Source organism: Strongylocentrotus purpuratus, unplaced genomic scaffold (genome assembly GCF_000002235.5).
Source record: "Strongylocentrotus purpuratus isolate Spur 01 unplaced genomic scaffold, Spur_5.0 spur5_scaffold_12, whole genome shotgun sequence".
Lineage (NCBI taxonomy): Eukaryota > Metazoa > Echinodermata > Echinoidea > Camarodonta > Strongylocentrotidae > Strongylocentrotus > Strongylocentrotus purpuratus.
The window spans coordinates 6,901,356-6,929,175 of record NW_022145597.1 but is presented as its reverse complement, the minus strand read 5'-3'; the positions used below and the strand labels follow the sequence as shown (position 1 = coordinate 6,929,175).

Below are 27,820 nucleotides of genomic sequence, written 5' to 3'. Positions count from 1 at the left end.
TAAGTATTTTAGTTTTAAAGAACTTATGCCCCGTGCAGGCAAGCCTTGAACCGCCTTACAGTGGACCTCATTTTTTGATTGTTTATCATATAATGTATCTATTGTTATATCTTGACATTATTCCTCAGCCTGGATACCATTCACGATGGCAGAGAGGCTGAAAACCGAACAGATGACTGAACCCTCGAGTAATGACACACCAAGTACAAGGTACAGATACGTTAAGCCCACAGGCGCGTACGCAGTGGGGGGGGGGGGGGGGTGGTTTTGGGGTTAACCCCCCCCCTCGATTTTGTTTATGTGTATGTTTCATGTATGTTTCTTGGGAACCACCTCCCCCCCCCCCCCCTTTCTGATTGTTTTTTTTTTTTTTTTTTTAAATAAATAAAATTAAAATTTTTTTTTTAAAAAAGGCCAATGGCTGACCTAAAAAAGGTGACCTTCCCCCCCCCCCCAAACGGGCCAAAATGCCAAATTTTCAAATTTCGGGACCCCCCCCCCCCCCAAAAAAAAAGTGTCTTCTTAACCATTCCCCCCCCCCCCCCCCCGCGTTTATTAAGTGAAAAAATCCTGCGAACGCCACTGTAAGTCCATGATGACTGAGTAAAATCACTTTTAAGAGTAGTTCAGGTTAATATTCTTTAAACCCCCACTGTTGTAGCTACTTGCTCCCTCTATATAGAAAACTTCCTCCAATCGGTTTCCGTTGGTCCCCCATGATCCTCTTTTTCTTATGTTATTTGAGAGCTGAGTTGATGAGATAGCCACCTGTCAGTGAACTGGCTAGGTGGTTTAATCCCTTATGGCCCAGTAGTATTGACGGTCTTTAAAATGTCATGCAAATGAAATATTGGTAGTAATAATAATACACAATGATCGGCACATGTTGTGAAACATGGAGGTGCGTATAGTGAAAACTAAAATATAATGTTATCGTAATTTATCTCAAAGGAAAGACATCATAAACACCAAACCTCCAAGGTACAACGAAGCTTTTTTTCAGTATATACGGCAACACGCTATAAACGATGGCCCTCCTTTTAATTCATTCAAAGCTTTATTTTGTAAACAGGCAAGTATGTGACCGCGCACCACAAAACAACCAAAAAGTCATATAGTGTGGTTTACAGTAAGAGCTCAATAAAGTTGTATTTGTTCAGGATGGCCACATTAGCTTTTACAATTTCCTAAATGAACATACTTTTTAAACTCCATTCTTAGTCTTACTTGATGTCGTCCCAAAGCTGCTCGTTGTCAGGGGATCTTGATGGAGCTGGCTACTCTATGCGCTCGAGCCCGTTATCTTACAAGTATTATTTGGCGATTTGGACAAGATGTGGTCTAGCTTTATTGTCCATAAAACAAAATCGCTTGCTGATTCAACCACACATCATCAGTGGCGGATCGAGGGGTGGGCACAGGGGGCACGTGCCCCCCTGCCAAAAAAATGAGTTAAAATCAGCCCTAAATTCGCCCAAAATGCACCAAAAACAGGGTCGTCCCCCCCCCCCCCCAGGCAATTTTTTTTGTGGGGGGGGGGTAAAATAATAATAATAATATGCAAATGGCTGACCTAAAAAGGTGACCTTACCCCCCCCCACAACAGAGCAAAATGTCAAATTTAATTTTTTTCTGTAACCCCCCCCCCCCCCAGCTTATTCAGCGGCTGGCTGAGTCGTTGCGATTTTTTTTCGGGGGGGATTTTAAAAAAAAATATATATATATATATATATTTTCTCTTTACAACCGTGTGCCCCCCCCCCCCGGCAAGAAATTCCTGGATCCGCGCCTGATCATGACACTTCAATCCACCTTGGTAGGGTTCCAATCTCCTCAAAACCTCAGTCGTCCATTAGAGCTCTTCAGGAAAAACCTCAATTGATAAGTGAAGAGGACATTTGCCCAACGACGTCGGCTCCATCAGCGATGTCGTCTTGTAAATTGACGACGTTGATGACGGAGCCGATCTGTTACTTTAAAATTTTCCTTCAACAAGATACCATATTTTATAAATGCACGTACATGTATATGCTCCTTGCATTTACTGGTGTTATATATTTTAGGTCCTACTTAATGTGTATTTGGGATAGGGTTATGATAATGATATTTATATTCCACATACTAATAATCTTGCTCTACGATTAGTCAAAAGTAAATCACGTGATGCCAGATAGTTCGCCCATCATTGATTGGAGAAGAAAAGTTCGTTGCACTGTGTAGATAGTAGTACGATCTACACAGCCACGCACTTTATTGTATACGTTGCGTATTGCTCTCCTCTTCTTAACACTGGCAGATTGGGAGGGGCACAATATGCTTATACCCCTTCTCCCTCCTGAAACCTAAGTGCAATATCTTAAGCACACAACCACCCACACATGTCCCCCTCCCAGGGGCGGATCTAGCTTTTTACCAAAGGGGGGGGGGGGGGTTGATCCAATCAGGCGCGGATCCAGAATTTGTTAGAGGTAGGGGCCCAATTTTTTTTCGTTTTTGCTCCCGAAAATTTGAAAATCGCGCCGTCCGAAAAAGCGCTCAGTGGGGGGGGGGGGGGGGGGGGGGGGTTGCCCCTCGAAAATTTGAAAATTTGCTCCCCTTCCCCCCTTGATCGCCAAATGTAAAATTAACGTGTTTTTACACGTTTTTTTTTCCCCCGGCCCCCCCCCCCCCCTGGATCCGCCACTGGATCCAATGACGAGCATCGTCCACGAGTCGCGAAGCGGCTTGGCGATTTTATTATTTATTTTTTTTTTGGGGGGGGGGGGCTTCCCTAGCATCTACTACATGCGGACCATCGTCCACGAGTCGCGAAGTGGCGATGCGATTTTGTTGTTGTTGCTATTTTGCACCCCATAAGTGATGTTTTCCTGCCATACATCTACTAAGACTGTTTGGGTCTGGACATTATGATGGCGTTTTTCTATGCACATCACATTTTCACTTGGCAGCCCAAGGGGGAGATCTTCCCGGCGACATATCACTCGACCACGACACCTTTATACCTCTATTTAGAGCCAATTCATTGCTTTTTGACGATTTACATTCTCCTGAAATATGATTAAATTATGATAATATACACTGTTGGTCATAATGGTGGAAAAAAAATTTTACCCCAATTTATGGGATGATTTTGAAAATGATTTATTCCTAATAGATGTAGATAGTAGTATACATTCTCAGATTGTATTGAATAATAATTTGCGAGTATTTGTTTTTCGTGACTGCTAAAGCATGTATGTGCTACTATGCTAATCAACTAGGGGACCTACGTCCTTAAGTCATAACTGACAGTAATGAGGATTAATGCCTCACAAAAGGGCACTAATGTAGCTGATCTACACGGTTTTTATTCTGGGGCCTCACAGTTAACAAAACCATTGCTAAGCCACTGAATCATGACTGTACGCAGCGGGGGCTAGGGTACGTCGCCACCCCCACAAATGCAAAAAAACAAAGAAAATGCAATAAATTATCAAAAATTTATTGCATTTTTCCTCGGTCCCCAACATTAAAAATTCCTCTGTAGGGCCATGCATGCCCACATAGAGGATTTTTTTTATTTTAGGGGTCGGGGCAAAATGCAATGAATTATTGAAAAATTGTTGTATTTTCTTTGTTTTTTTGTATTTGTGGGGGCGGCGACGTATCCTAGCCCCCGCTGCGTTCAGTCATGATTCAGTGGCTAAGCAATGGCCTCGATATTGTGAGCCCCCAGGATAAAAACCGTGTCGATATGCTTTATTAGTGCCCTTTTATGAGGCATTATTTCTCATTAATGTCAGTTATGACTGAAAGACGTAGGACCATAGTAGATTAGCATAGTAGCATACACATGCTTTAGCAGTCATGCAAAACAAACACTCACAAATTATTATTCAATAAAACCTGAGAATGTATACTATTATTTAGATCTAGTAGGAATAAATCATTGTTAAAATCCTTCCAATAAATCGGGGTAAAAAAAATATTCCACCATTATGACCAACAGTGTAGTTGGGAGAATTAAAGAATCGATCAGATCAGTTTTCCCCAATTGTTAGCAATAATAATGGTCTGTTTTCACTCAAAATTTTAGATTATCCTTAATTGTACATCTAATGTCCCTACCTTAACACCATTTTTCTTATCTGAACAATATGACAAAGTTCCTTTGATATATATAAGAAAGCCCCTAAAGACGGTCGTATTATATATCCTAACAGAACGACATTGTAGTTGAAAAATCCTTCTCAGTCTAAACGTTAATGTTCAAATATTTCATATTTCTGTTTGATTAAACTCAACACTAATACGACTAAGTGTATTTGAAGTCTTGATATATCTACATGTACATGTTATCATTAAATCTTAGAATACTGGCTCACATAGGGGTGTATTATGGAAATTAATGATTAACAAATGTGATGAATCTATTGTTAGTATAGTATGTAAAATAATGAATTCGCATACCGGTGACCTGAAAGATCAAGCAAGAAAGAAATTACGATTTACCAGGATATTTTGTTTGATTATTTACTCAGTGATATGAAATTCGTGATATCCAAAGAATAAGAGACTAGATAACATGTGCAGTTTACATGTTTAGTTTACATTAAAGGTAAAGACCAGTATTGGAAACGCCCCAATTTAAAAAAATGAAATGGAAGCTCTTTATTACCAATCAAATGAAAGAATATGTTTTGACTAATACATGATGATAACAATTTTTCCGGGAAACCGCCTACTAATTGATATATTTGGTAATATAGTTTATCTATTGGACTGTGAGAGATAAACGCACGTGTCGCGCACGTGTGCGTAGTCCCGTATACATATTTTTGTGTACAGTAGTTGAAACTTTACGAAGACTGGGCCAAATTTCTTATCATTTTGATGATTCCAGAACCTTGCAGTACACACAAATACTTATATGCTAGATGATCAACCTTTTCTGATCGATTCCATAACGTTTCTTTCACAATGTACTCGCATGGCCATAACTATTTTTTATCTTTAAAGTATGAAATGCTTTAATTTTTTTTTTAAATTAATATATTTTGTAGTGGTCAAACATCGAGGCAAACACTTGGATTCGATGACGTCATCATCAAAGTAGCAAAAGCCATATCAGATGATGGTGATGTAAGGAGACTTGGTCTTGAGCTGGGAGTCCAGACTCCTGATATCAACCGGGCATTGGAGACGAATTGGGCTGGAGGTAGAAAGACCAGTAATGGTAATGTGATGCTGCTTCAGAATTGGGCAGAGACGGTCAAACCATCCAAGCAACTTCCCATGCTTAGAGCTGCTCTCCAGGCGGTGGGCTTCAAAGAAATAGAGGAGACGTGTCTGCAAGGAAAAGGTGAACTAAACTTGTTATCTTCATGAGCTTTGAAGATCAGCTTTGATACGGTTAGAATATAATCTTTCCTAAAGAACATTTTTTAAGTGGTTCCATTCTTGAAAATCAAAGTGTAGTTCTCATTGCTTTGCTCCCTCGTATATAAGCTTTATATGTAGATTGTTTAAAATGGAATTCAACTTTTATCCCCCCCCCCCCCAAAAAAAAAAAAAAAAAAAAAAAAAAAATTCAACGTTTGAAAAAAAATCTGATCTCTTGGGTTACCATGCTGTTCCCTTGCTGTTCACCACTTAAAGAGAAATGAATAGGAAAATAGTTAAAAATCATTGTTATAAAAAGCGAAACCCTACATAGGCTAGGCCTGCTACTCGATCGCTGCGCTCCGTTGCGAATTGCTTAAGCTGCTCGCCTTGCTCCCTCGCTTGTAAATTTACGTAGACAAGTTTAGGCAGGGGGGGGGGTCTGCAATTTCATTGACTACTCTGGGCACCATATAATCTAAATATACGCTACTGTTTATACAGAGTTGTGAAGATAACATTTGTTTGAACAAGGAGTATTGAGCTCCTTATTTTGGTCTGGCGGTACCGTCCGGTCTGTCTTTGCTTACACATTAATTCTGATTCAAACTTTGTCATTAGGATGTAGTATGAATGGACATTGCAAAAAACAAATCAGTGACAAAGATTAACGTCAGGAAGGGTTGTCAGATACGCCCTAATTGTCCACCGATTGACGCTTATCTTCCCTCTGTTTTCGAAGAAACTTCATGAACAATCATATTGAGACATATGATTTGGATTTAAGGGCTATATAGCTTACCAATACTACAATGTTGCAAAATGGCTTGACCGCATTTAAATAGGATTAAATCGATAGACTAGTAGGAAAGCCCTTTCTTATTTCTCCATTTTTGTACTCTTTTTGGGGGAGGCGTGAACAAATTTGTGTAGATGTCGTCCCAAGCCCCAAACCCCCCTCCCCTCTCTCTCTCTCTCTCTCTCTCTCTTGTACTACGTCGAGATGTTGTGAATGTCTGACCCATCATCCTCACGTTCGTCTGCATCTTGTTCTGACCCTCTCTCCTTTTCAGGTGAACACGGTGAGATGCCTGACGAAGTACAACGATTAAGAGAGAAGTTAAAGGCTAGATATATCGAAGAATTTAGCGAGGTCAAAGTATCTCCTATGGACCCCGAGTCACGCACTTGGCTGCAGCATATCTACGTCAGTCTCATTTTAATGTTAGGATGTAAAAGAGATCAGAAAGAAGAAATTCGATATGAGGATCTGTTCAGTTTCATTCAAGAAAAGACCGAGAAAGGATTCATAACACGGTTAGCCTTTCTTGGAGAAGCTGGTGTGGGCAAATCGACATTATTTGCAAAAATAGCCCTCGATTGGGCGATGGGTAAATGTCTCCAAGATATCACTCTTCTCTTTCACGAATCATTTCGAGACATAGAAGATAGCTCCATCTTTGGTGATATCGTTATGAATCATTTTCCAGATGACACAGAGATTAACGGGGAATGGATTGATAAATACATCAAGGAGAATCAAAGGAAGGTCCTGATCTTACTGGACGGACTGGACGAAGCTAAAATGGACATGAAATGTCCAAACCGTAAACTTGCTATCGTCTCGATCGCAAGAAGGGAGAGATTCATTAACACATCCGTTCTCATTAGTTCACGTCCTTTTGGAGCTGATCAAATCAAGAGCATTCCGAAAATCCATGAAAAGTACTCCTACATTCTTGTTGAGGGTTTTACGAAGGAAAACACAAATGAATACATCAAACAGTATTTCAAAAATGACACAGCTTCTGCATCCAGTCTCATCCACTTCATGAACACTAACAGTGTAGTTTCTGAGTATATGGCACCATTCCCAATCTTTTGCTGTATGCTGTGTTACATGTGGGAAGTAGAATCTAAGCGCAAAACAACTGAGAAGCTTCAAACAATCTCCCAACTAATGAAAGAGATTGATTTCGCTCTGAGGGAACAATATTCTTCAAGATACACTGACAGAGAGGGAGGGTATCAATGCCATATGGAGAAGGCTGTTGAAGCCATTACAAAGGTTGGTCGTGTGGCCTTCGAGGGGTTGCTGAAAAATCAGCTCATCTTCACCAAAGAGGAAATTGAAGCCTGCGATGAGGCTGCAGCAGTAGCATGTCAGGTTGGGATTCTGAGTGGGAAAAAAAGGTTGGCCTCAAAGGAAATCAGACAACAAGAGGGAAAGCAGTTCGTTCAAGAGTTCTGTTTCCCTCACAAGCTACTGCAGGAACACACCGCAAGCCTATACCTTGCATCGCTGTATAACCACAATCGTTCGGAATTCAACAGAATCTTGACACACAATCTGTTAAAGGACTACAAGGCATTAGAATATGTCTTGTACTTCACTGCAGCTCATGGAGGTGAAGTAGGAAAGTCGGTCCTGGAAGCCCTATGCAAGAACGTTGATGACACGAAGTTCATCATTCAGTGTGCTTTTGAATGTCATGATACAAAAGTCATTGGTCCCGTCAAGAACCTGTTGAATACGGAGACACGTCTTAGGTTATCTACTGATACGCATTCAGTTTCAATCACCGCTTTATTCTCCACACTGGAACCAATAGGGAAGGAAGTAGTAAGTTTCGTGAATAGAATTGTAAACGTATCTAATTTCATTCATGTACATTTTATTATATCGAGGGAATACTGTCATCTGCTGTGCTTTCAGTAATTACATAGTTAGTATGATTATGCAAATTTGCCTACAAACAAATGGACAACTACGCCTTTGCTTTCCAGTATTCTGACCCATACTCATTTAGAACTGCCATGTCGTCATTATATACATGTACGTACTATAGTGGGCTGCATTCCAATGTGTATTGTGCAATCAGTCTCACATTAGAACGAGAATCATGTCACCGTTTGCCTCTTCCTCATAAATAATACAAATTTAAAGGACCTACTAAGAAAGGAATTGAGTAACAATGTAAGGTTCTTTCAGGATTAAACAAAGAGAAAAAGCTGAGCCAACCAAACGAACAATAGAGAATTAGGTCATTCTATATTCAATATCCCCTCCATAGCTACCTCAATAGATATCTACTTTTCAGGTTCACTTATTAGAGATAATTAAAAAGACCGATAAGTCTACATTTGATTTGTCCTGTTCATATCACCTTCCATAATTCTTGATGATAAAAATGTGTGTTTTATCCATGCTATTTACATGATACATGCTGTCAGAATCTTGGCTAAGGGTGAAGACATCAAGATAAATAACTTGGTGTTTTTGTTAAATACCTTTTACAAACCAATGCATGCTACAAGAATTTTTCTCACAAATCAAACCATTAGCATGGTATGTTTGATTTTAATTATTGAAAGTTTTATTTCTTAGATCGAATGCTGAAATTCATTTTGTTGTACAGATAAGAAGAAGTTCCTCGATTCGTGAAACATTGGGTGTTAGTGAGTCCTTCGAAGGTAACGCATCATTGTCTGATGTAGCAGCAGCAGTAGGACTGTTTACATTGCAGAACTTACGAGGGTTGGTCATTGACATGTCCCTGGATGACAAATTCTACACAGGAATGTCTGCTGCAGCTTCACAGTCCAAGGTTTCTGATTATTGTATTAACCTTCATGAATCCTAAATCATAATTATCATTATTTCTTATCCAATGCATGATATTTGTTTCTTGATAAGATAAGGAAAAGTATTTCATTCATGAACATAATTTGGTTATTTACACTCATAATTTCGTTCACTTCTATTTACAAAGGTGAGAAGTCTAAAGCAACCCTAAAAGTCTTGTAAAATGGTCTTGCTCTCCTCTTCCTCCAGCTCCACCCTCTTTTCCTTACATTTCCTTTCTACCTATCATTGATATGCATCTTGCTCTGTCATTTTTTTCTTCGTCTCTGTTTTGGTACACTGTTTTGGCATATTTTAAGATATTTTTTTCATCAATTTCGTCAAATACTGAGTGTCCATCCATTGTGACACTGTGTAAGACAAAACGAAAAAGGCAACTTGAAAGTCATGGCTGTAATTTGTAAAAATGAAACACTGCGATAAACATCGCGAAAAATCTGACCCTCAGTCGAAGTCTTTGCCAACCTCCAATATAATATGAAACAATCATTTTTTACTTTCATCCTTTTCTTCTTATTCTTCTGTTTCTTCTTCATCTGTTGTGTTTGTTTAGGTTAATCTTTAATGACATTGGCTATTAACAAACTATAGGACGCAGGGGCGGATCTACGGGGGCGGGGGGGGGGGGTTGAGCTGCCAAGTGAAAATGTGATGTGCATAGAAAAAAGTTTTGTACTATTTTGTACAATTTTGAACCACATATTGTATAAAAGATCTGGGTTTAATATGCACCTTTTTTCTCTCCATTCATATTGAATAGGTAGCATTTAAAAACTTGTTATATTGGGCGACCTTCCAATTTCGGGGATGGAGACTCGGTCCTCTCTAATTATGTAGACCAACGGCTTACATTTTGTTAAAGAAAAAATTATTATGCGAGAAGGCGTATCGACTGAGAGAGGAGATTTTCCTTTTTGCAATAGTGAAACTTTGCATTCTGGATGACCTCAGAATCTGAATGGTGTGTCACGTTGTCTTGTAGAACTTTATATTATTATTTACTAAACAATTAATGCTATTAAAAAATTATTTTTATTTATGGGTAGGGAGACCAATCTACAAAAACTTCTTGTAGTCTTATTAGGAATTGCCGCATATTTTTGCAGTAATATCTTGGTTTTGAAAGAAAAAAATCACGATATTATATAGGCCTGTAGTATAAGTGGCTTGGTGTAATACACGAGTATATGAGAGGATATCCCGTTTTCTGTTGACGAAATGTTGATAATTAAAAGCAAAGACTCAGAAGATATATGAGAGGAGAGTTACTAACACAATTATGATAGACTATCGTTACGGGACGAGACCAAAGTCCCGCGAGACCTTGTAAGCGGGGGGGGGGGGATACCATCTAGCCCCTCGCAGAAATGAGGAGACTTTGCGTGTCACTGTGGACCAGATTTGCATCATAACGACCCCCTCTCCTTTAATGAAATATATACCTTATTTTACGTTTTTTAATTTGGAACTTTGCATTAAGGACACTTATGGACACACAGGCAATTAATCAAAGTCTAAGCTCAATACTCACACCTTCCTTCGTCTCTGATGGCGATAATCAGCGTTAACTTATCAGGTAGATAATTATTCCGATTTCGATTTTAAAAGTCCTACATAATTTGTCAATAGTCTCAAGGAGATATTATACACTGTAAATGGAAAAGCTATAACACTTGTATTCTTCTTGACCAGCTACTCTCTCTCTCTCTCTTTCCCGAATGCCACAATGAATTAGATTTATATAACAACGCGTTTTAAAGGCACGTATCCTATAAGTAATATTTCAATTTTTGTTTATTTTTTGTATATTTTTAATCGTCTGAATGAGATATATCAAGTACACTGTAGAGGGATAGATATAACATTTTACTCTGCATGAACAAACAGAAATTTCCTTTATCAAAAATGTATGTTTTATCTCAGTTGTTTGTTTTGTTTTTGTCTTTCTTTGCTCTTGCCACACATCCATTTCCCTCTTTGTATGTATTTTCTCTCGCTCTCTCTCTCTCTCTTTCTCTCCCTTTCTATTTCTCTTGCTTTAAACGTCTATTAAGAACTTTATGATGTTACATTAATGACGCTGACAAATAATTTATTCACTCTTTACAACCTGTCCTGGTACATCACCAGATTGAGGAGCTAACGCACTGTGACGCAGATCTGGGTACTGCTTCATCCTCTCATTACGCAAGAGGTCTCTGCTCTATGCCAAATCTTCGATCACTGGAGCTATACCGTGTGAAGATGAGTGATGAGTTCTACTCAACGATGGCCACTGTGGCATCAAACTCAAAGGTATACCCAAACACGATTTCAATTGGAAACGTTTTTTTTTCGAAATATGTTTTACATTCTTCAAACCATACATATTACGGGATGACTGTTTTGTCACACTTTCGTGAAAGAAATCAATTATTTCATTAGCCACTAGCACTCTCATATCAATATAACAAATTATTTGGCCATAATACTGACAAGGAAATAAATTATGTGAGCATAACGAACTTCGGTGTAAAAATAATATAGATTAATCAAAAAGCCTGTATAAAATGTCTTATCCTAAAAATAGAATGTTGCATTTATAAAAAGAAATTACCTGAAAATTGCCAATAGTCGCAGGAAAGAATATCAACACGTTTATAGTAAATACACGAACATAACACTTTCATTTTACTTGAAAAGACATGGTCTTTTTTTCCAACTATCTATAATTCATGACACTTGTTTGTCTTTTTTCATCTCGTCTTTCTTTTCTCTTATCACATCCACTTTCCTTTGGGCTTTTTCCTCTCTATCTTTTTCTGCAACTGTCTCTGTCCCCTTCTATTTCTCTTTCTTCCTCTTTTTATCTGTTTCTCTTGCTTTAAAAGCATAAGTAGAGTATAAAGGTGTTACTTTAATTATAGTAAGAATATTTAAATCAGACATGTCGTCTATACTTGATGATACTATTCACTCTATTCAACTTGTCCTATCACATCACCAGATAGAGCAGCTACAGCACACGATCGCAAATCTGGGTTCTGCTGCATCCTCTCATTACGCGAGAGGTCTCTGCTCTATGCCAAACCTTCGATCACTGAATCTGGGCTTTGTGGAGCTGAGTGATGAGTTCTACTCGACGATGGCCGATGAGGCATCAAAATCAAAGGTATACCCAAACACGATTTCAATTGGAAACAATATGTTTCGAAATATTTGTGCTTTCTTCAAATAGTATTTTCACACTTCTTAAAATAAATCGTTTATTTTCATCAGCTTTACTTTTTTGTAATACTTTTTCAGCCATTTTAGATCCACTGCAGGATGAAGGCCTCAGCATGTTGTCTCCAAATGCCTCTGTTCAGCGCCTTTTGATGCCAATTAGTCTTTCCCCAGTATTGTTGCAGCTCATCTCGCCATCTTTTTTCTTTGACGTCCCCTGTTTCGTTTTTTGATGAATATGTTGTCCAGTGAGTGATTGCTGAACTCCAGCGGTTGTCATTCCTACGGCTGATGTGGCCTGCCCAATTTCATTTCCTTCTTTTTACTGTTTCAAGGATGTCCTGGACTTTTGTCTGTTTCCTGATCAATATGTTCGTTTTTTTGTCTTTGTATTTGATGCTTAGAATACTTCTTTCCATGTTGTGTTGAGATGCTGTTAGCTTTCTTTCCATTTTTGATGTTAGTGTACATGTTTCTGCAGCGTATGGTTTGCTGGGATGATGCACTGGTTATATACTTTCTTTTTCAGGCATAATGGAAGCTTGCCTTTCATGATGGTGCTGTATCTACCGAAGGCTTGCCATCCAGCTTTGATCCTTCTTCCTATTTCGTTATCTTTATTTTTGCTTTGTAGAGAGAAACGTTGCCCTAAGTAGATATACTCCTCTACTTGCTCCATTTTGGTACCGTTCACTTGGATTTGTTTTGGATCTTTGGCTGATCCTGCCATGACTTTAGTCTTCTTTATGTTTATTTGAGACCTGTTAGCCGGCCTGCATCGTCCAGTTCTTGCAGCATTATTTCAAGGTCGTTTAAGTTGTCAGATATGATGACAATATCGTCTGCAAATCTTAAGTGGCTCATGTTTTCCCCGTTTATGTTGATTCCCTTTGATGACCAGTCTAATGTTTTGAAGATGCTCTCTAGGCAAGCAGTGAAGAATTTTGGTGAGCCGGTGTCTCCCTGTCGAACTCCCTTTCTTATCATGACTTTGTTGCTGGCCTTGTGCATTCTGACAGTGTTGTAGCAATCTGAAAAAATGTCTTTACGGATTTTGATGTATGCATTGTTGATTCCTTGGTCTTGAAGTGCCTTTAGTACTGCATAGGTTTCGACGGAATCAAATGCCTTTTCGTAGTCTACGAATGCTACGCATAGAGGGATGTTGTACTTTTGGCATTTTTCTTTCAGTTGATTAATAATGGTGTGGATGTGGTCCATAGTTGAGAAACCCCTTCTGAAGCCTGCCTGCTCCCTTGGTTGCTTGTTATCAAGGATTTTCTCTAGCCGGTTGGTGATGATTTTTGTATACAGCTTATACATGTTTGAGAGGAGGCTGATGGGTCTGTAGTTCTTTAGATCTCGCTTGTTACCCTTTTTTGCGCAGAATTATCACTGTGACTTCTTTCCATTGATGTGGTACCATCCCTGTTTGCATACATGCATTGCAAAGTTTGGTTAGTTCCTCAGTTATTGTGTCTCCTCCTTCTTTGATTGTGTCTATGAGTATGTTGTCTGGGCCTGGTGACTTCCCTCTCTTCATTTGATTTATTGTATGTTGAACCTCCCAATCAGGTACAACTGGGATCTCTTGTGGTTCTCCTGGATCTTCTGTCTCTTTATTGCTGTTGTACAGCTGTTCATAAAATTCTTCAATTCTTTGAATAATCTGGGCCTTATCTGTGATTTCTTGTCCATTGCTGTCAAGGAGGCTTGTGATTTTCTGTTTTCCATGTGCTAATTTCTTGAAAGTTTTCTTCAGGCTTCTGTTTTCCTCAAGATCATTGTTGTGTTGTAACTACGGGTGTCTTCACGTAGCTTTTTCCTTACTGTTTTGCAGGTTTCTACGTATTCTACATTTTGGATGCCTATGCCTTCTGCTTCCATGTTCCTTTTTTTTTCCATGAGTGTTCTGGTAGATTCTGATATCTTGTTTTCACGGGTTTTCGGTTTTATCCCTGCGATCTTTATGGCGGTTTCCTCGGGTTTTTTCCACTAGCAGATCAGTCCATGTTTCAAGAGATCTGTTTCCTTATTCGTCTGTGCATTTGTCCGTCAGAAGTTGAAATTGGTTCTGCAACTCCAGTTGAAATACTGTTCTCTTTTCTTTTAGTTTCTCTAGGTTGATGGTACTTTGTTTTGGTTTTAGGAGTTTTTGCCTCTCTAGTCGGGTGTTGATTCTCATCTTGCCCAATACCATCCTGTGGTCACTTCCCATGTTCACCTTGCTGATTGTTTTCACGTCTTGGATGATGTGCGGATTATCAGTTAATATGAAGTCAATTTCATTCTTTATGTTGCCGCCTGGGCTTTTCCATGTCCATTTCCTGGATGGGGGGGGGGGGGGGGGGGGGGGGAAGAGGATTTTTTTGGTGTTTTTTTTTTTATCTCGAAATTTGAAAATTTGACATTTTGTTCCGTTGGGGGGGGGGAGGGGGTAAGGTCACCTTTTTTTAGGTCAGCCATTAGCTTAATAAAAAATAAAAAAATAAACAAATACAGACACACAAAGGGGGGGGGGGGTTGCTCCAAAATACACACATACAAAAATTGAAGGGGGTTTTAACCCCCCCCCCCCTCCCCTGCGTACACGTTTGGTCCTTACCCAGGGATTCTTAGCACCCCCTGCTCCTTGCTTTATCGGGCCGCCACCTTGGTTCGGAACAAATGAGCTGCTGGGGACTGGGGGCCTTTGCTTATTTGTGTCTGTCATGCTGGGTTGTGTGGTCCTACCCATCCATGCTGGCCCAGTGCGGGTTGGACGGGGGATTTTATATCAGAGCTCCGACTCCTAGGTTGATGGCTTTACTGGGCTACGAAGTCAACCTCTCCGCCTATTTCCTCATAGGTGGGGCTATTTAACCCGTAGATGGAGCTTGGTTGATGGGCGCCAGGGCATGTCCAAACGCCGGTGGGCCTGCACGCTGCATCTCTTGGGCCCGAAGCTCCTCCGAAATCCCTTATAGTTTTGCCCGGGACCGCGTGAGGTACCCAGTTACCGTGTGTTGCCGCGAGGAGTCACTGTAAGAGTCCTGCTGGAGGAGAGGCTATGCACTGGCAGGGGAAGGCTTACGCACTCGGCTTTCTTTTTCACCTTGCCGTTAGCCAGCGGCAGCAGCTGAAAGCAGAAATTGCAAGCACTAGATGCTAAAACTACGCTATGCTAATCTATTTCTACACATTACTGCACTAGACGCTTCACAACATCATGTGTCTACTGACACTAAAGAACACTCATATTAATATCATAAATAGTTTGGCCATGTTGAAAAGGAAGTTATGCCTAGGTCACGTTTGCTCTACGGCTCGGATACGGCGGCCGTACGCCCCCGAAATCGAGAGAATCTGCGTCGGCCTCAGGGTCACCCTAAGGCGTATCCCAATCTTTACAGGCCGTACGGGTCACCGTGGGATTATAACGCAGAGTTATAACTGTTTTCATTTCAAGGTTCGTCGTACCGATTGGACACGCCGTAACCATGCCGTAGAGCGGTTCCACGGTGACCGTATGTTGGGCATACGGTGGCATAAGTATTATACTCCAGGGGTGAAGCGATAGCATCAGTCGAGCTGCACGGTCGCCGTATAGTCCTCCTTCGGCCGGCTTGCGGGCACCTTGCGGCTACTTCGTCTCTGCCTCAGTAGTTGTCAAAAACCTATGGCCGCCGCAGGAAAAGCCCTTAGACGACCGTGCGTCATCACTTCAAAGGCCTTACGGCAGCCGCAGATTTTCTATCTCCTAAAATTCAAAATACGCCGTGCGGCTACCTAAACATAATATGTGACCACTACCGTATGTGATCGTGGCCATGCTGCGGCGGTCCTATATTGCTATTTGCCGTATATATATATATTATACCTCACGGCCGCCGCGGCATATGCATTAACAATGTTAAATCTGAGATGCGTGTCCCTACGTGTTATCAGTGTCAGTGTCTGTGACATGGTATTATCTTAAAGCCCTAAACAAAATTGCGATTCAAAAGGATCATGAAGTGCCTCAAAATGTCATCTTTGAGTGAGCCGTTTTAATTTCCCCCAATAGACTGTAGAGTTATAAAAACAGTTAGGAAAACGATTTTCGAAATTTCGATTTCCAATCTTAAATATCTCGATAATCAGACAAACGATCGGATTGTAAAAGTCATAGGATTCCCGGCTGACCTAAAATATGTCTATAATTATGATTAATTCATGAGCAAAATCCAGGATCTTGTTTGGAATCTGAGGCAAAGTTCCCCTATCCCTTTACAAAGAATATTTTTTTGTTTTTCTAACTATCTATAATCAATCAAATTTGTTTGTCTTTCTTCATCTCGTCTTCTTTGCTCTTACTGCACCCATTTCCCTCGAGTTTTTCGCTCTTTATCTCTCTCCGTCTCTTATTATGTCTCTCTCTGTCCCGATCTCTGTCTGTCTCTCTCTCTCTCTTTCTCTTTGTCTTGCTTTAAAAGTTAATTAGAGGTTTATGATTTTACATTAATGATGCTGACAAATCATGTCGTCTATTCTCTACAATACTATTCACTCTATTCAACCTGTCCTGTCCCATCACCAGATTGAGGAGCTAAAGCACAGGCGCGCGGATCTGGGTTCTGCTGCATCCTCTCATTACGCAAGAGGTCTCTGCTCCATGCCAAATCTTCGATCACTGGACATGACCAGTGTGAAGCTGAGTGATGAGTTCTTCTCAACAATGCTCTCTGAGGCCTCAAGATTAGTGGTATACCAAACACGGTTTTAATTGGAAACGATTTGTTTCAAATTATTTTTTGCATCCTTTGAATTCAACATTATTATGGGGTAACTGTATTTTCACACTTTTTAAAAAGAAATCATATATAAACGTTAGTCACGAGCACTCTCACATCGATATTCTAAATAGTTTGCCCATGCTGACAAGGAAAGAAATCATGTGAATAGAACGGACTTTGGTGTCATAATGGTATATATTCATTAAGAGCGTGTATACAATTATTTATCATATAAATAGTATCTGGCATTCTATGTTTAGAAATTATTTTTGATTTGTCAGTAGTCGCAGGACATTTAATGTACATGTGTATTGTAAATACACGGATTTAACACTTCACTGTTTGCTTAAAAAGACAGTGTCTCTCCTTGCTAACTTTCTTCAATTAATAACATTTGTTTGTCTTTCTTCATCTCGTCTTTCTTTGCTCTTACCAGACCCATTTCCCTCGGTTTTTTCTCGCTATCCTTCTCTATTTCTCATTAGGTCTCTATCTCTGTCCCAGTCTCTCTCTTTCTAGAGGATACTAATTTACATTAATAATTAAGAATATTTAAATCAGACATGTCGTCTATACTTGATAATATTATTCACTCTATTAAACATATCCTGTTCACATCATCAGATTGAGAAGCTAACGCACAAGAACGCATATCTGGGTTCTGCTGCATCCTCTCATTACGCAATAGGTCTCTGCTCTGTGCCAAATCTTCGATCACTGTATCTGGACAACGTGGGGCTGAGTGATGAGTACTACTCGACGATGGCCGATGAGGCATCAAAATCAAAGGTATACCAAACAAGATTTCAATTGGAAACGATTTGTTCCAAATACTTTTGCATTCTTCAAATTCAACTTTTGGGGTAACTGTATTTTTACACTTTTTAAAAAGAAATGTTTTATTCACATTATAAACGAGCACTCTCATATCGATATAATAAATAGTTTGGCCATGCTAACAAGGAAACAAATCATGTGAATAGAATGATCTTTGGTGTCATAATGGTATAGATTCATAAAAAAGTGTTTATATAATGACTTATTCTGTAATATTTATTTCGCATTCTATTTTTAGAAATCATTTAAATTTTGTCAATAGTCGCAAGAAGTAAACTTTACATTTGCATTGTAAATAGACGGATATAACACTTTTATTTTGCTTGAAAAGACACGGTTTCTTTTTTCTAATTTACCATAATTAATTACATTTGTTTGTTTTTATTCATCTCGTCTTTCTTCTTTTTAGCACACCCAATTCTCTTTGGGCCTTTTTTCGCCATCTCTATCTCTATATCTCTGTCTGTCTCTCTCTCTCTCATTCTCTCTCAATCTCTCTGTCGTTCGCTTTCTCAGCCCCTGTTTTCTCGTAAACTATTTTCTTGTATTTATTGTATCTTGATCTTTCTTGGCAATTTATTAGATCTTTATATCATCAGATAGAGATATTAGAATGTTTGCCCATTTTTTAGAGGATTGAAAACTTTGAAACAGTACGTACTCATTTAAGGAGAATGAAGCCCATCCTTACTAAATGTAAACATGGAACCAAAAATATAGATGTATCTTAAAAATCAATTGTATTTTTCTTTTAAACAGACATGTATTTATTACATAATTTGTTATATACCGTGTGAGTCAAAAAGAAAATTTTACACGTAGAAAATTGCTAATAATGAACATTGAATTGTAATATGTCTTATGAAAGAGTGTTTTATCCCAAATCATTTGGTATCATTTTTGTGTGGTATGTGTTCACGCTTGGATGAAAAGGAGGCATTATTAGCGAGAGTGCAAAAATCGACTTGCGCCATAGTGATGCCTACAGTATGTATTATGTTTAGATTAGCGGAGTGAGAGAGGAATTGAATGTATCATATGAAATGCATTGCAAATTTTTTTTGCAAAGGGCAAAGTCACACACACCCACACATGCGCGCACAAATGTTCGTTGATATTTGATATTCGATATTTGATATGTGTGGCATGATTAATTTTGTTAGGGATGTTATTTGGATCCGCAAAGACCGAATTAATACCCAAATCCCAATTGTTTTATTCAAATATCACATAGGCAACTTTGGCGCAAGTCGATTTTTGCACTCTCGCAAACAATGTCTCCTGTTCATCCAAGCGTGAACACATATCACACAAACATGGTACCAAATGATTTGGGATAAAACTCTCTTTCATAAGACATATAACAATTTAATGTTCATCGATGATATTTTTAATAATTAGCAATTTTCTTGGTGTTTTTTTTACTCACACTGTAATTATCATTATTGACTATAGACAGATGTTTATTAGTTACTATTGGGTAATGTAGAAATGTTAGATTCTAATAGGCCTACTATAATAACCAAGCATAATACCGCGGTGTTCATCTCTTCGATTTTATTGATAGAGGTAATTAATTCATAAAAATTGATTAACTAAAATAATCCAATGAAAAATACTTCTCATGTATTCCTCAACTAATAGTTTGTAACAATAGATAAATAATTTATGTTACCATGCACGAGTATTAGGATCATAATGTGTTTTTGTTTACAACGCATTAAGAACCGATTAATGTGATAGATTCATGATATAACTGATTTTAACAGTAGTCCACATGACCAAGTTATCAGGTAACAACTATTGCCTAAGACTGTTCTCACAATTTTCTTGTAAAATATACCTAATATCAACAATATGGCAAGCACAATGTTAACGCATGTGCCTGTCCAATAAACGATGTATCACATATCTGAAGCAATTATGTTTTCATGCGATTGTCCTTTTGTATCTAGTGAATTAAGAATAATTAATAAATTGCTTACTAATCCACGTTGAAAGAAACAGATGGATTGAGCCTACTGAAAAACAAAGGGGAAAAGATATAACATACTTTCTTGAAGATATCATTTTGATGTAATGTAATTGATAAAAATTACCTTTATTGAATTAAATCATGCCATGCGTATTAAAATGCTTTTTTTTTAATAATGATTAGATGTTGATTCATTTGAACTATAGCAAAAATAGAGACGAAATAATCAGACTTAGTGAATAATAAAGTTACTGAGATGCAGATTCATCTGAGTTTAGCTGTGATTTAAAAGGGTGTTTATTTAAGTTTTAAAAAAATATTTAGATAGTATCGTGAGTTTACTTTGTTGTGAACTGATAAATTGCTTTTGCACAGATCCAGACGCTTAGTATGGAGGATTTTTCAATAACTGCATGTCGACTACACTCCATTATCTCGCTACCACGCCTCCAGTCACTCAGCTTGAGGAATATCAGACCAGTTGACATGGACGATGGAGAGAAACTGGTATGTATATTTACTATTCCAAGACTGAAATAAAAAATCCTCTTTTTGTTCCAAGCTCAAAAGGAAGGGGTTTAGAAAGACTAGACAGACTAAATGTGAACGATAAAGGAATTGCGGAAAATATAATGTATTTTGCCTTGATATCAAGTTAAGACGACATACTACGGGCTGTTTAGTAAAGCTATGCATGTATTTATATATCAAATTTTTTAACCATGCATATTTTATTAAAGCTCGTTAGATATCGATTAATGAATGAATGCCGTTAGCTATTTCCTGCAGAGATTTTTGTTGCTTATTTTTTCATCATGAAATGTGCAACTTTCATTAATGTAAAATCATTTGAATGATTTTTTTAAGCCTGGCTAAACTAATATCACAATAAGGAGATTCAAATGAGTACTACAACCCCGTCATCCTCCACTGAAAAAAGGAGGATAATAACACACGTTATTAAATTGGCTTTGGTCATGTTAGTGGAAACAGACAATTTAAAGAAACATTTTACGAAGGTTTCAGAAAAAGGGAGAAAAAATAAAAACGTTAAGAAATTTTGAACGTCGATAATGGTAATGATGTGAGAAAACTTGTATTGGCAAAGCGGTCATGATGTGTTTGTCATACAGGGGATAATCCTCTAATTGATTTTTATCTACAAAAAATACCGCAAACAACTTTTCTAGAGTCTTATGATAGACAGACCCTTTTTGTAAAGGGAGGGCAATGCACGTTTAGGCTTAATGGAACAGAAGCTGCTGGATCACTAATATGGAAAACAAAGAGGTATTTTTTATATTTTGGAAAAATAAATCGGTTATAGTTCATACGGAACGGCATCGAATATAACTGTATTGTCAATGGAAGATTCTCTTCATCATTTATAATCTCGGCATCCAAAAGTTCAAAAAAATTGTTTCGTTTCTCTACTTTTCCACAAAACTACGCGTATGTTTATTTCTTCTTACTTTAAACTGATGAAAACCCTTTACGTTTTATAACTTTATAAATGTGGAATTTTTACCAAGCATGATATGAACAATAACATTACTTTATTAAAACAATAATGAGTCATGTTATGTAATATAATTTCTTACGTTAGTGTTGGTTCCCTTCAAAGCATATATAGTGATCGAGCTTTTTTTGCACCGCTGTTGTTTCATGTAGACTCATCAAATAACCTCAGTAGATGAGCTATCTGTGGATGGTAAGCATGTGACCAGTCTGTGGAATCTTGGACTTCATACATCATGTCCCAGAGTTCAAAATCTCCAACTGGACTGGTCTGCCAATGAGAATGTCTCATCAAACATCGTCACAATGGCCTGCTCTCCATTCCATCATCTAACTCACCTGCACATACAGGGAGATTCGCTTGATACATCGTCTACTGCACTAAAAGATACCGTGTCATTTTGCAAGGCGGTGATAGCATCATGTCCTGGGCTCACTAAGCTGTCCATTACCCGCATTGACCTGTACACCAAGAAGACAGTTGAGATTATCCAACTCATGAAGACTCATCCAAACCTGACAAGCATAGAGTGAGTCTCATTTTGATTTCCAAGGGTAATGATTGCCTCATTATAGTCAAAATCTTAAAAATATACTTGTACAACACATTATGGAACGACACATTTTGGTAACCTTTGACTGTTGTAGTGGAAGTATTTATTTTCCGTTTGGAAACAAACATACAATACAAGTATGTACATAAGTATGAATGAAACGGCTGGATAACCCATATTCAGTTGTGCCAGGCGCGACACTTCTGGTCTTCCATGGGGTCCAGAAAGCATTTGGGTAATTCCATCAATTAGGGACCCACTTTGTGAAATTTTTAGTGTCCCACTTACATTAGGGACCCACAAGTATTTGTGGATTTGAGTAAAGACTTGAATAGTGGAGTGAGATTGTAAAGTAATTTCCAAGCATAATATCGCATCCTCACACCAAGAATCATTTAACAATCTCACTCCTCTATTTAAACCTTTACTCAGAGCCACAAATACGTGTGGGTTCCTTATGTAAGTGGGACACCAAAGGTGTCACAAAGTGGGTCCTTAATTTATGGATGGCTAAATATTTACAATATAAATCAGAAAATTAATCTACCATGTCTGGAGACCCATAATACATAGCTTTCAATACATGAATTGTTTATATTTTAATGGTGGAAGCTAATTTGCATATCATGTGAAATGCACTAGTTATAGTTATATGATGAACGCTCATTTACATAGTTATGTGAGAAAATGTGTTCAGTCTGTTCACTAACATTTGATCATTAGATTGAGCATTTGATTCGTTCAAATGGGTTATTTACAAAGATATTAAGATAAAAATGTGAATTTTAATTTCTTCCTTACCTTTAGACATATAATTTATGCTTACTTGATGTTGATACAACCTAGATGCCTGATTAAAATCATGATAAGAGGAAAACTAGCGTTAAATTAACACATTCGAATGTTGTTATCAAAGACAATTGACAAAACACTTTGCCCCACAAGCCACCTATCGTTATTACTGCCAAACTAGTTAGGGTAGTTGCATTAAGGTTTGGAATGCATCTCAGGGTTGGCTATTTTTTTAAGATTAGATGATATGTTGCTGTATAGAAGATTTTACTATATTTTACATAATCTGATGATCTCTTGGTTTCAGGATTTATTAATAACAATACGATTTTATTAAGAAAAAAGTTAATTCAATACTTTAATTATTTTATTCATCATGATATTCACACCCTTGCGGTATCCTACATACACAGTTATGATACCATGGTTTGCAGTCATGCAATCTAAATACATAGCAAAATTATGTGTATTGAATTGTCATCTATTCTCACACCTTATAGCATACATCTCTGATGGCTTTTTTTAAAGAGTATCGTACGTCAGGTTAGTTCAGGAGATAATGTATCGTGCCCCCGAAATGTATTGTTTTATTACAATAGGTTGGATTGGTGTTGTACCAACACGGCTCTGGATCCACTGATTTCTGAGGTGAACAGTGAAGGCAAGCTGACTATCACCGTGAAGCATGGTGGGGTAAGATATATATTACATGCCCATCATTCGATTGATTCTTCTCCCTCTTTTTGGCATTCCATCGATTCAAAGTAGGCTATTTGTTGTATTAGCCATATTTAACTCCGCCCAATCGGTACCCGAGAATAAACAATACACATAATTTAAGCTGTCTTTAATGTGCTTATTCTGGCCTGATTAAAATGACCACGTCTAGCATTAGGGTTGTTGTGGATCTGTGTAATGATATCCGAAAACTGAAATATTACAAACATAGAGAAAGGTAATTTTCCTTCATGTCAATGAGGTATCAGGCAAAAACACTCGTTACACTTCGTCCTAAGCGACATGATCTAAATGTCTGATTAAAGAACGCAAAATTTCCAGTATCTTTAACTATAGCTCTGTTCAAAGAAATGTGTCAAATGGCCATGTAGCTATGCATCTCAGCAAAATAAACTCTTCTTCAATCCGTAGCGAAAAGTAGAAAGATAAAACATGCTTCTTACAATATAGCAATATCCATGAGTTTGAATATACAAGTGTGTATTTGAAAGAAATTTCAACGAATCACTAGCACCATGACAAAAAGTCGATACATAAAACATTCTTCTTACAATATAGCAATATCCAGTAGTTTAAAAACGAGTTTACATTGGAAAGAAATTCTTACGAATCACACTGCTTTTCTCAAAACATGTAAAAGAGGCATTATCTGGTTTGTTGCCTGCATTTTTTCAATCAAACTGCCTGTATATTCTTAATCCTGTAATAAAAACAACTACGAATAAAATTTCATGAAAAATAATGATATTAAGATGTGTGATAGGTACGGAGTGTATGCCTATATGTGTCTCCTCTTCGTCTGTCTGCTACCTTGGTCATGATTGTGACATCATATACATGTATATTATATGTCAACTCTTCCCTGTCTGAAATTTAATCCTTGTAGTACCTTTTTGAACAAAATTATTTATCAATATACAATTACTTTCAATCGTATTCAAATTCAAATCTAACTTTGGTTTTACTAAATGATATCCTAGTATTTTACATAAATTTCTCTCTTCTTCCAATGAATCCATCGCCTTACTGATTGAAATTTAAATATTAAAACATAAAAATAGATTCTACATAATAATGATAATAGTTCGTCGTTATACAACGCATTTCAGTGCGCTTTACAGATATATATTATTAAATGATTGCGAACTATTTACTCGTTAGATATCTGACTTACATGAATTTCAATCCCAGGAACCTTATTTTTAACTTATTTTTAACTAATTTTTAACTTATAATTAATGTTAAGAATTTGCCTAGTGTCATGAATAGTAAATGTCAAAAGGTGATTATTTAAACATGCACAACTTGACTTGATATATAGGTACACCTCCCAATACTGTAATTAATGTTACTTTCTCTCCCTCCCAGCTCTGTCCCTTTCTTAGCTTTTTTGTTTATCTTGCTTCCTTCCTAACTACCTAAAATAAATGTGTTAATATAATTCATGAGTTTTGTCTGGGGCTGTCGTATTATCAAGCAATCTGCTTACAATGACAGTCCTTCTTCCGCAAATAATTTTATAATGTTTTATAGTGTTTGAGGAAATTTAGTATTCATGACAGTTTATCATTTCGTTTTTGAAAATAACAATTATGTATTTGCTTATTTATGATTCATTGTCAGAAAAATACTTATTGTACTTTATATTATTATTGTTATCGAAAAACTGTATATGAATGCAGAAGAAAATCAAATCAAATCAAATCAAAATCAAATCAAACCTAATTTCCCTGCATTGCTTTAAATTGTATGATTTCTTATTTCCATATTCGAGATGACGTCACCTCAAGCTTATATTTAAGAAAACCCCTTTTCTTTATAAACCGTGTCATTATCCTACATCTAAAGTTATAAGATAGTAAATGTAAATCAAATCAAACTATGATTATTTAAATAGATAATATCGATTTAACCTCTTTCCAATTCAACTGCAAAAATGCTTTGCTTATTTGAAAGGTACGTATTTTTAGAAAACCATCATTATATACAGTATATATAATTTCTGGTTTTCTTATGTTTCTATAATCATTATAGAGGTTGTGACGACAACAGTCATAATATGTGGTTTGGCCATCAGGCAACAACGTATCAACGTCGGAAGATGACCCTCATCAGACCACATGATGGCAGAAGACTACTACGGACTTCAAAATGAAACTTGTCTAAAATCTCAAATGGCTAAGGGCAGCAATTTATTGATTTGTCTTTTGTTTAGATTTCAATTAATGAAATTTATTTATATCTGAATAGAAGTACATCTATTTAGGATACCATAAGTTTATATATATCAAAACCAGAAACTTATTTCAATCACATTTCAAAGTTTGACGGCTTGTGAACCCTTACCATTTTACATAATCTTATAAAGGGGGTTCCTGGTGATGTAAATAGGATAAACATAAGATGGGTTATAATGTTAAAACAATCTATGCAATACAACCAAGAGCCTACTATATACACGCTACAACCAACAAGCTATGCTTTTACCTTTGGATTCTTCATTTCCCCCTTTTCTAATTGTACTTAAGTCCTTAATTTACAAGTAACTACAAACAAATAAAAGTGATTTGATATAATTGTGAACTATTGTGTACCCACAATTTGTTTTCATTGTACATTACAGGTAAATAGAACTGACAATGTGGAACGTAAAATGTGAAATATGAAATGGATCGAAAAGAATTTGAACAAATCTAAATTGATTGTTTAATACAATTTCAACCGGTTTCTGTGACAAGGTCATCAGGAATCTAATCCGTAAGGATCTGTTGATATATTCTTCATCACGGTGATACAATGTTTTCTGTATATCAGGATTGATTTCATGAACTACGGGTAAAGTAATTTGAATCGACTTTTTCCTGTTTCACCGAAAATTCATCCATTGTCAAGAAAGATTGTTGAAAACACCATGTATAGAATGTATATAAATTTAATGTATATACTCAAACTAGACAAGATTTAGTACTATTTCTGTCGTATTCAATAAATTCTTGCTTTCGACATTATTGAACATATTTTGTTTAAATCTAATCGTTATAGTCAAGAAGTGAACATTGTAATTTCTTGATTATTTGTACAAAAACATGATAAATATATGATATGAAAAGTGTACATGTGTGTAAATATGACATAATCATTATATCATCTATTTTTTTTAATCATGTTTTTTGTTTGGTTTTACTCTTCAGTCAAATGGAAATAAAACATCCATACACATTGGATTTGAGTTGACATAATTTAAATTAATCATTAATAACTTCTGTATATTGAACTACTTGTCATGCATGGCCAATACTTTTCACTGAAGAGTTTGGTCATGGTTGCCGTTAGCCTGAGAGTCTGTCGGGCTTCATGAACATAAAAGGTTTAAAGAAAATACAATGTTATGAAGTATAATTATATTTCGCAGAGTGTGTATGTGGTTAAACTGTGAGAAGAAAACAGTTTGTCTACTCAATGTACTCTTACAAATCCATTCAAACCATATAACCACATGAACCATATATGTCGTGCTATTATTATTATTATTATTTTTATCACCCTAAAATATTGTGTCATTACATCATTTCCCAGTGTGGATACAACCAACTAATCAGGATCCTTACTTTGATATAATCTAGTCTAATTTGTGACATGCATGAAACAGTTATTGACGTATAGTAAAAAAAAAAAAAAAAAAAAAAAAAAAAAAAAAAATAATAATAATAATAATAATAAAAAGAGGAATTTGTCACCTTGGTCTCGTTGTGATATTCTTATATCAAATCGTGATATGATCGTGTATACATACAATCTAGTCTATTTGTGGCATGTATGTAACAGTCGTCGATGTAAATATAATATTTATGAAAGAAATTAGTAACCTTGTCTCATTTAAATATGTATTTCTTTATGCAACTAATCATGACAATACGTGTTATGTAATCATATAAAATGTGTTGACATGCATGCAACTGCCATTGCTGTATTTAGAGAGAGTATACCCCATCTCGTTTTTATATTTATTTTATTCAATTTATCATGGTCATATTTGTTGCATTTCATGTCAAACTCATTTATGCAGTAAGAGAGAGGAATTAGTCATTTCGATCTCGTTGTAATAATGTTCTTGTAATAAACTAATCAAGATCAAATGGTGTATACCTACAATTTAGACTTCTTTGAGACATACATACGACAGTCGTAGTAATACAGAGAGAAATCTTCATTAAATGGTTTGGAAAATGGCGTTTGATGGAAAAAAATCTCTCGATTTACAGGATTATTATCGTTATATTTAGTACTATTAGTAGCATTAAAATGCGTGTCTATTTCCCATCACAGTGATGCACTGTAAGTTTTGTTTATGTTTTTTTTTCTATGATCAGTTGATCTAAATAGGATATAGGCCCATGTGATATCTTATAAAATGTCAAAGGTTTATTCTTATCTACAATCA

General features: G+C 36.9%; 2 protein-coding genes across 2 annotated transcripts; both read left to right on the top strand.

The window, feature by feature from the left end:
- Nucleotides 1–145: 145 nt before the first annotated feature.
- On the top strand, nucleotides 146–13,027 carry LOC105442536 (NACHT, LRR and PYD domains-containing protein 5-like). The gene is made up of 7 exons (XM_030982559.1): nucleotides 146–210; nucleotides 5,043–5,341; nucleotides 6,435–7,984; nucleotides 8,781–8,969; nucleotides 11,138–11,302; nucleotides 11,994–12,158; nucleotides 12,980–13,027. The coding sequence occupies exons 1-7, from the start codon at nucleotides 146–148 to the stop codon at nucleotides 13,025–13,027; spliced, it is 2,481 nt and encodes an 826-aa protein (XP_030838419.1).
- Nucleotides 13,028–16,773: 3,746 nt separating this feature from the next.
- LOC100891967 lies at nucleotides 16,774–23,541 on the top strand. Its single transcript, XM_030981716.1, has 5 exons — nucleotides 16,774–16,934; nucleotides 17,590–17,754; nucleotides 20,153–20,284; nucleotides 21,449–21,825; nucleotides 23,241–23,541. The coding sequence occupies exons 1-5, from the start codon at nucleotides 16,845–16,847 to the stop codon at nucleotides 23,407–23,409; spliced, it is 933 nt and encodes a 310-aa protein (XP_030837576.1). The 5' UTR covers nucleotides 16,774–16,844; the 3' UTR covers nucleotides 23,410–23,541.
- Nucleotides 23,542–27,820: the final 4,279 nt, after the last annotated feature.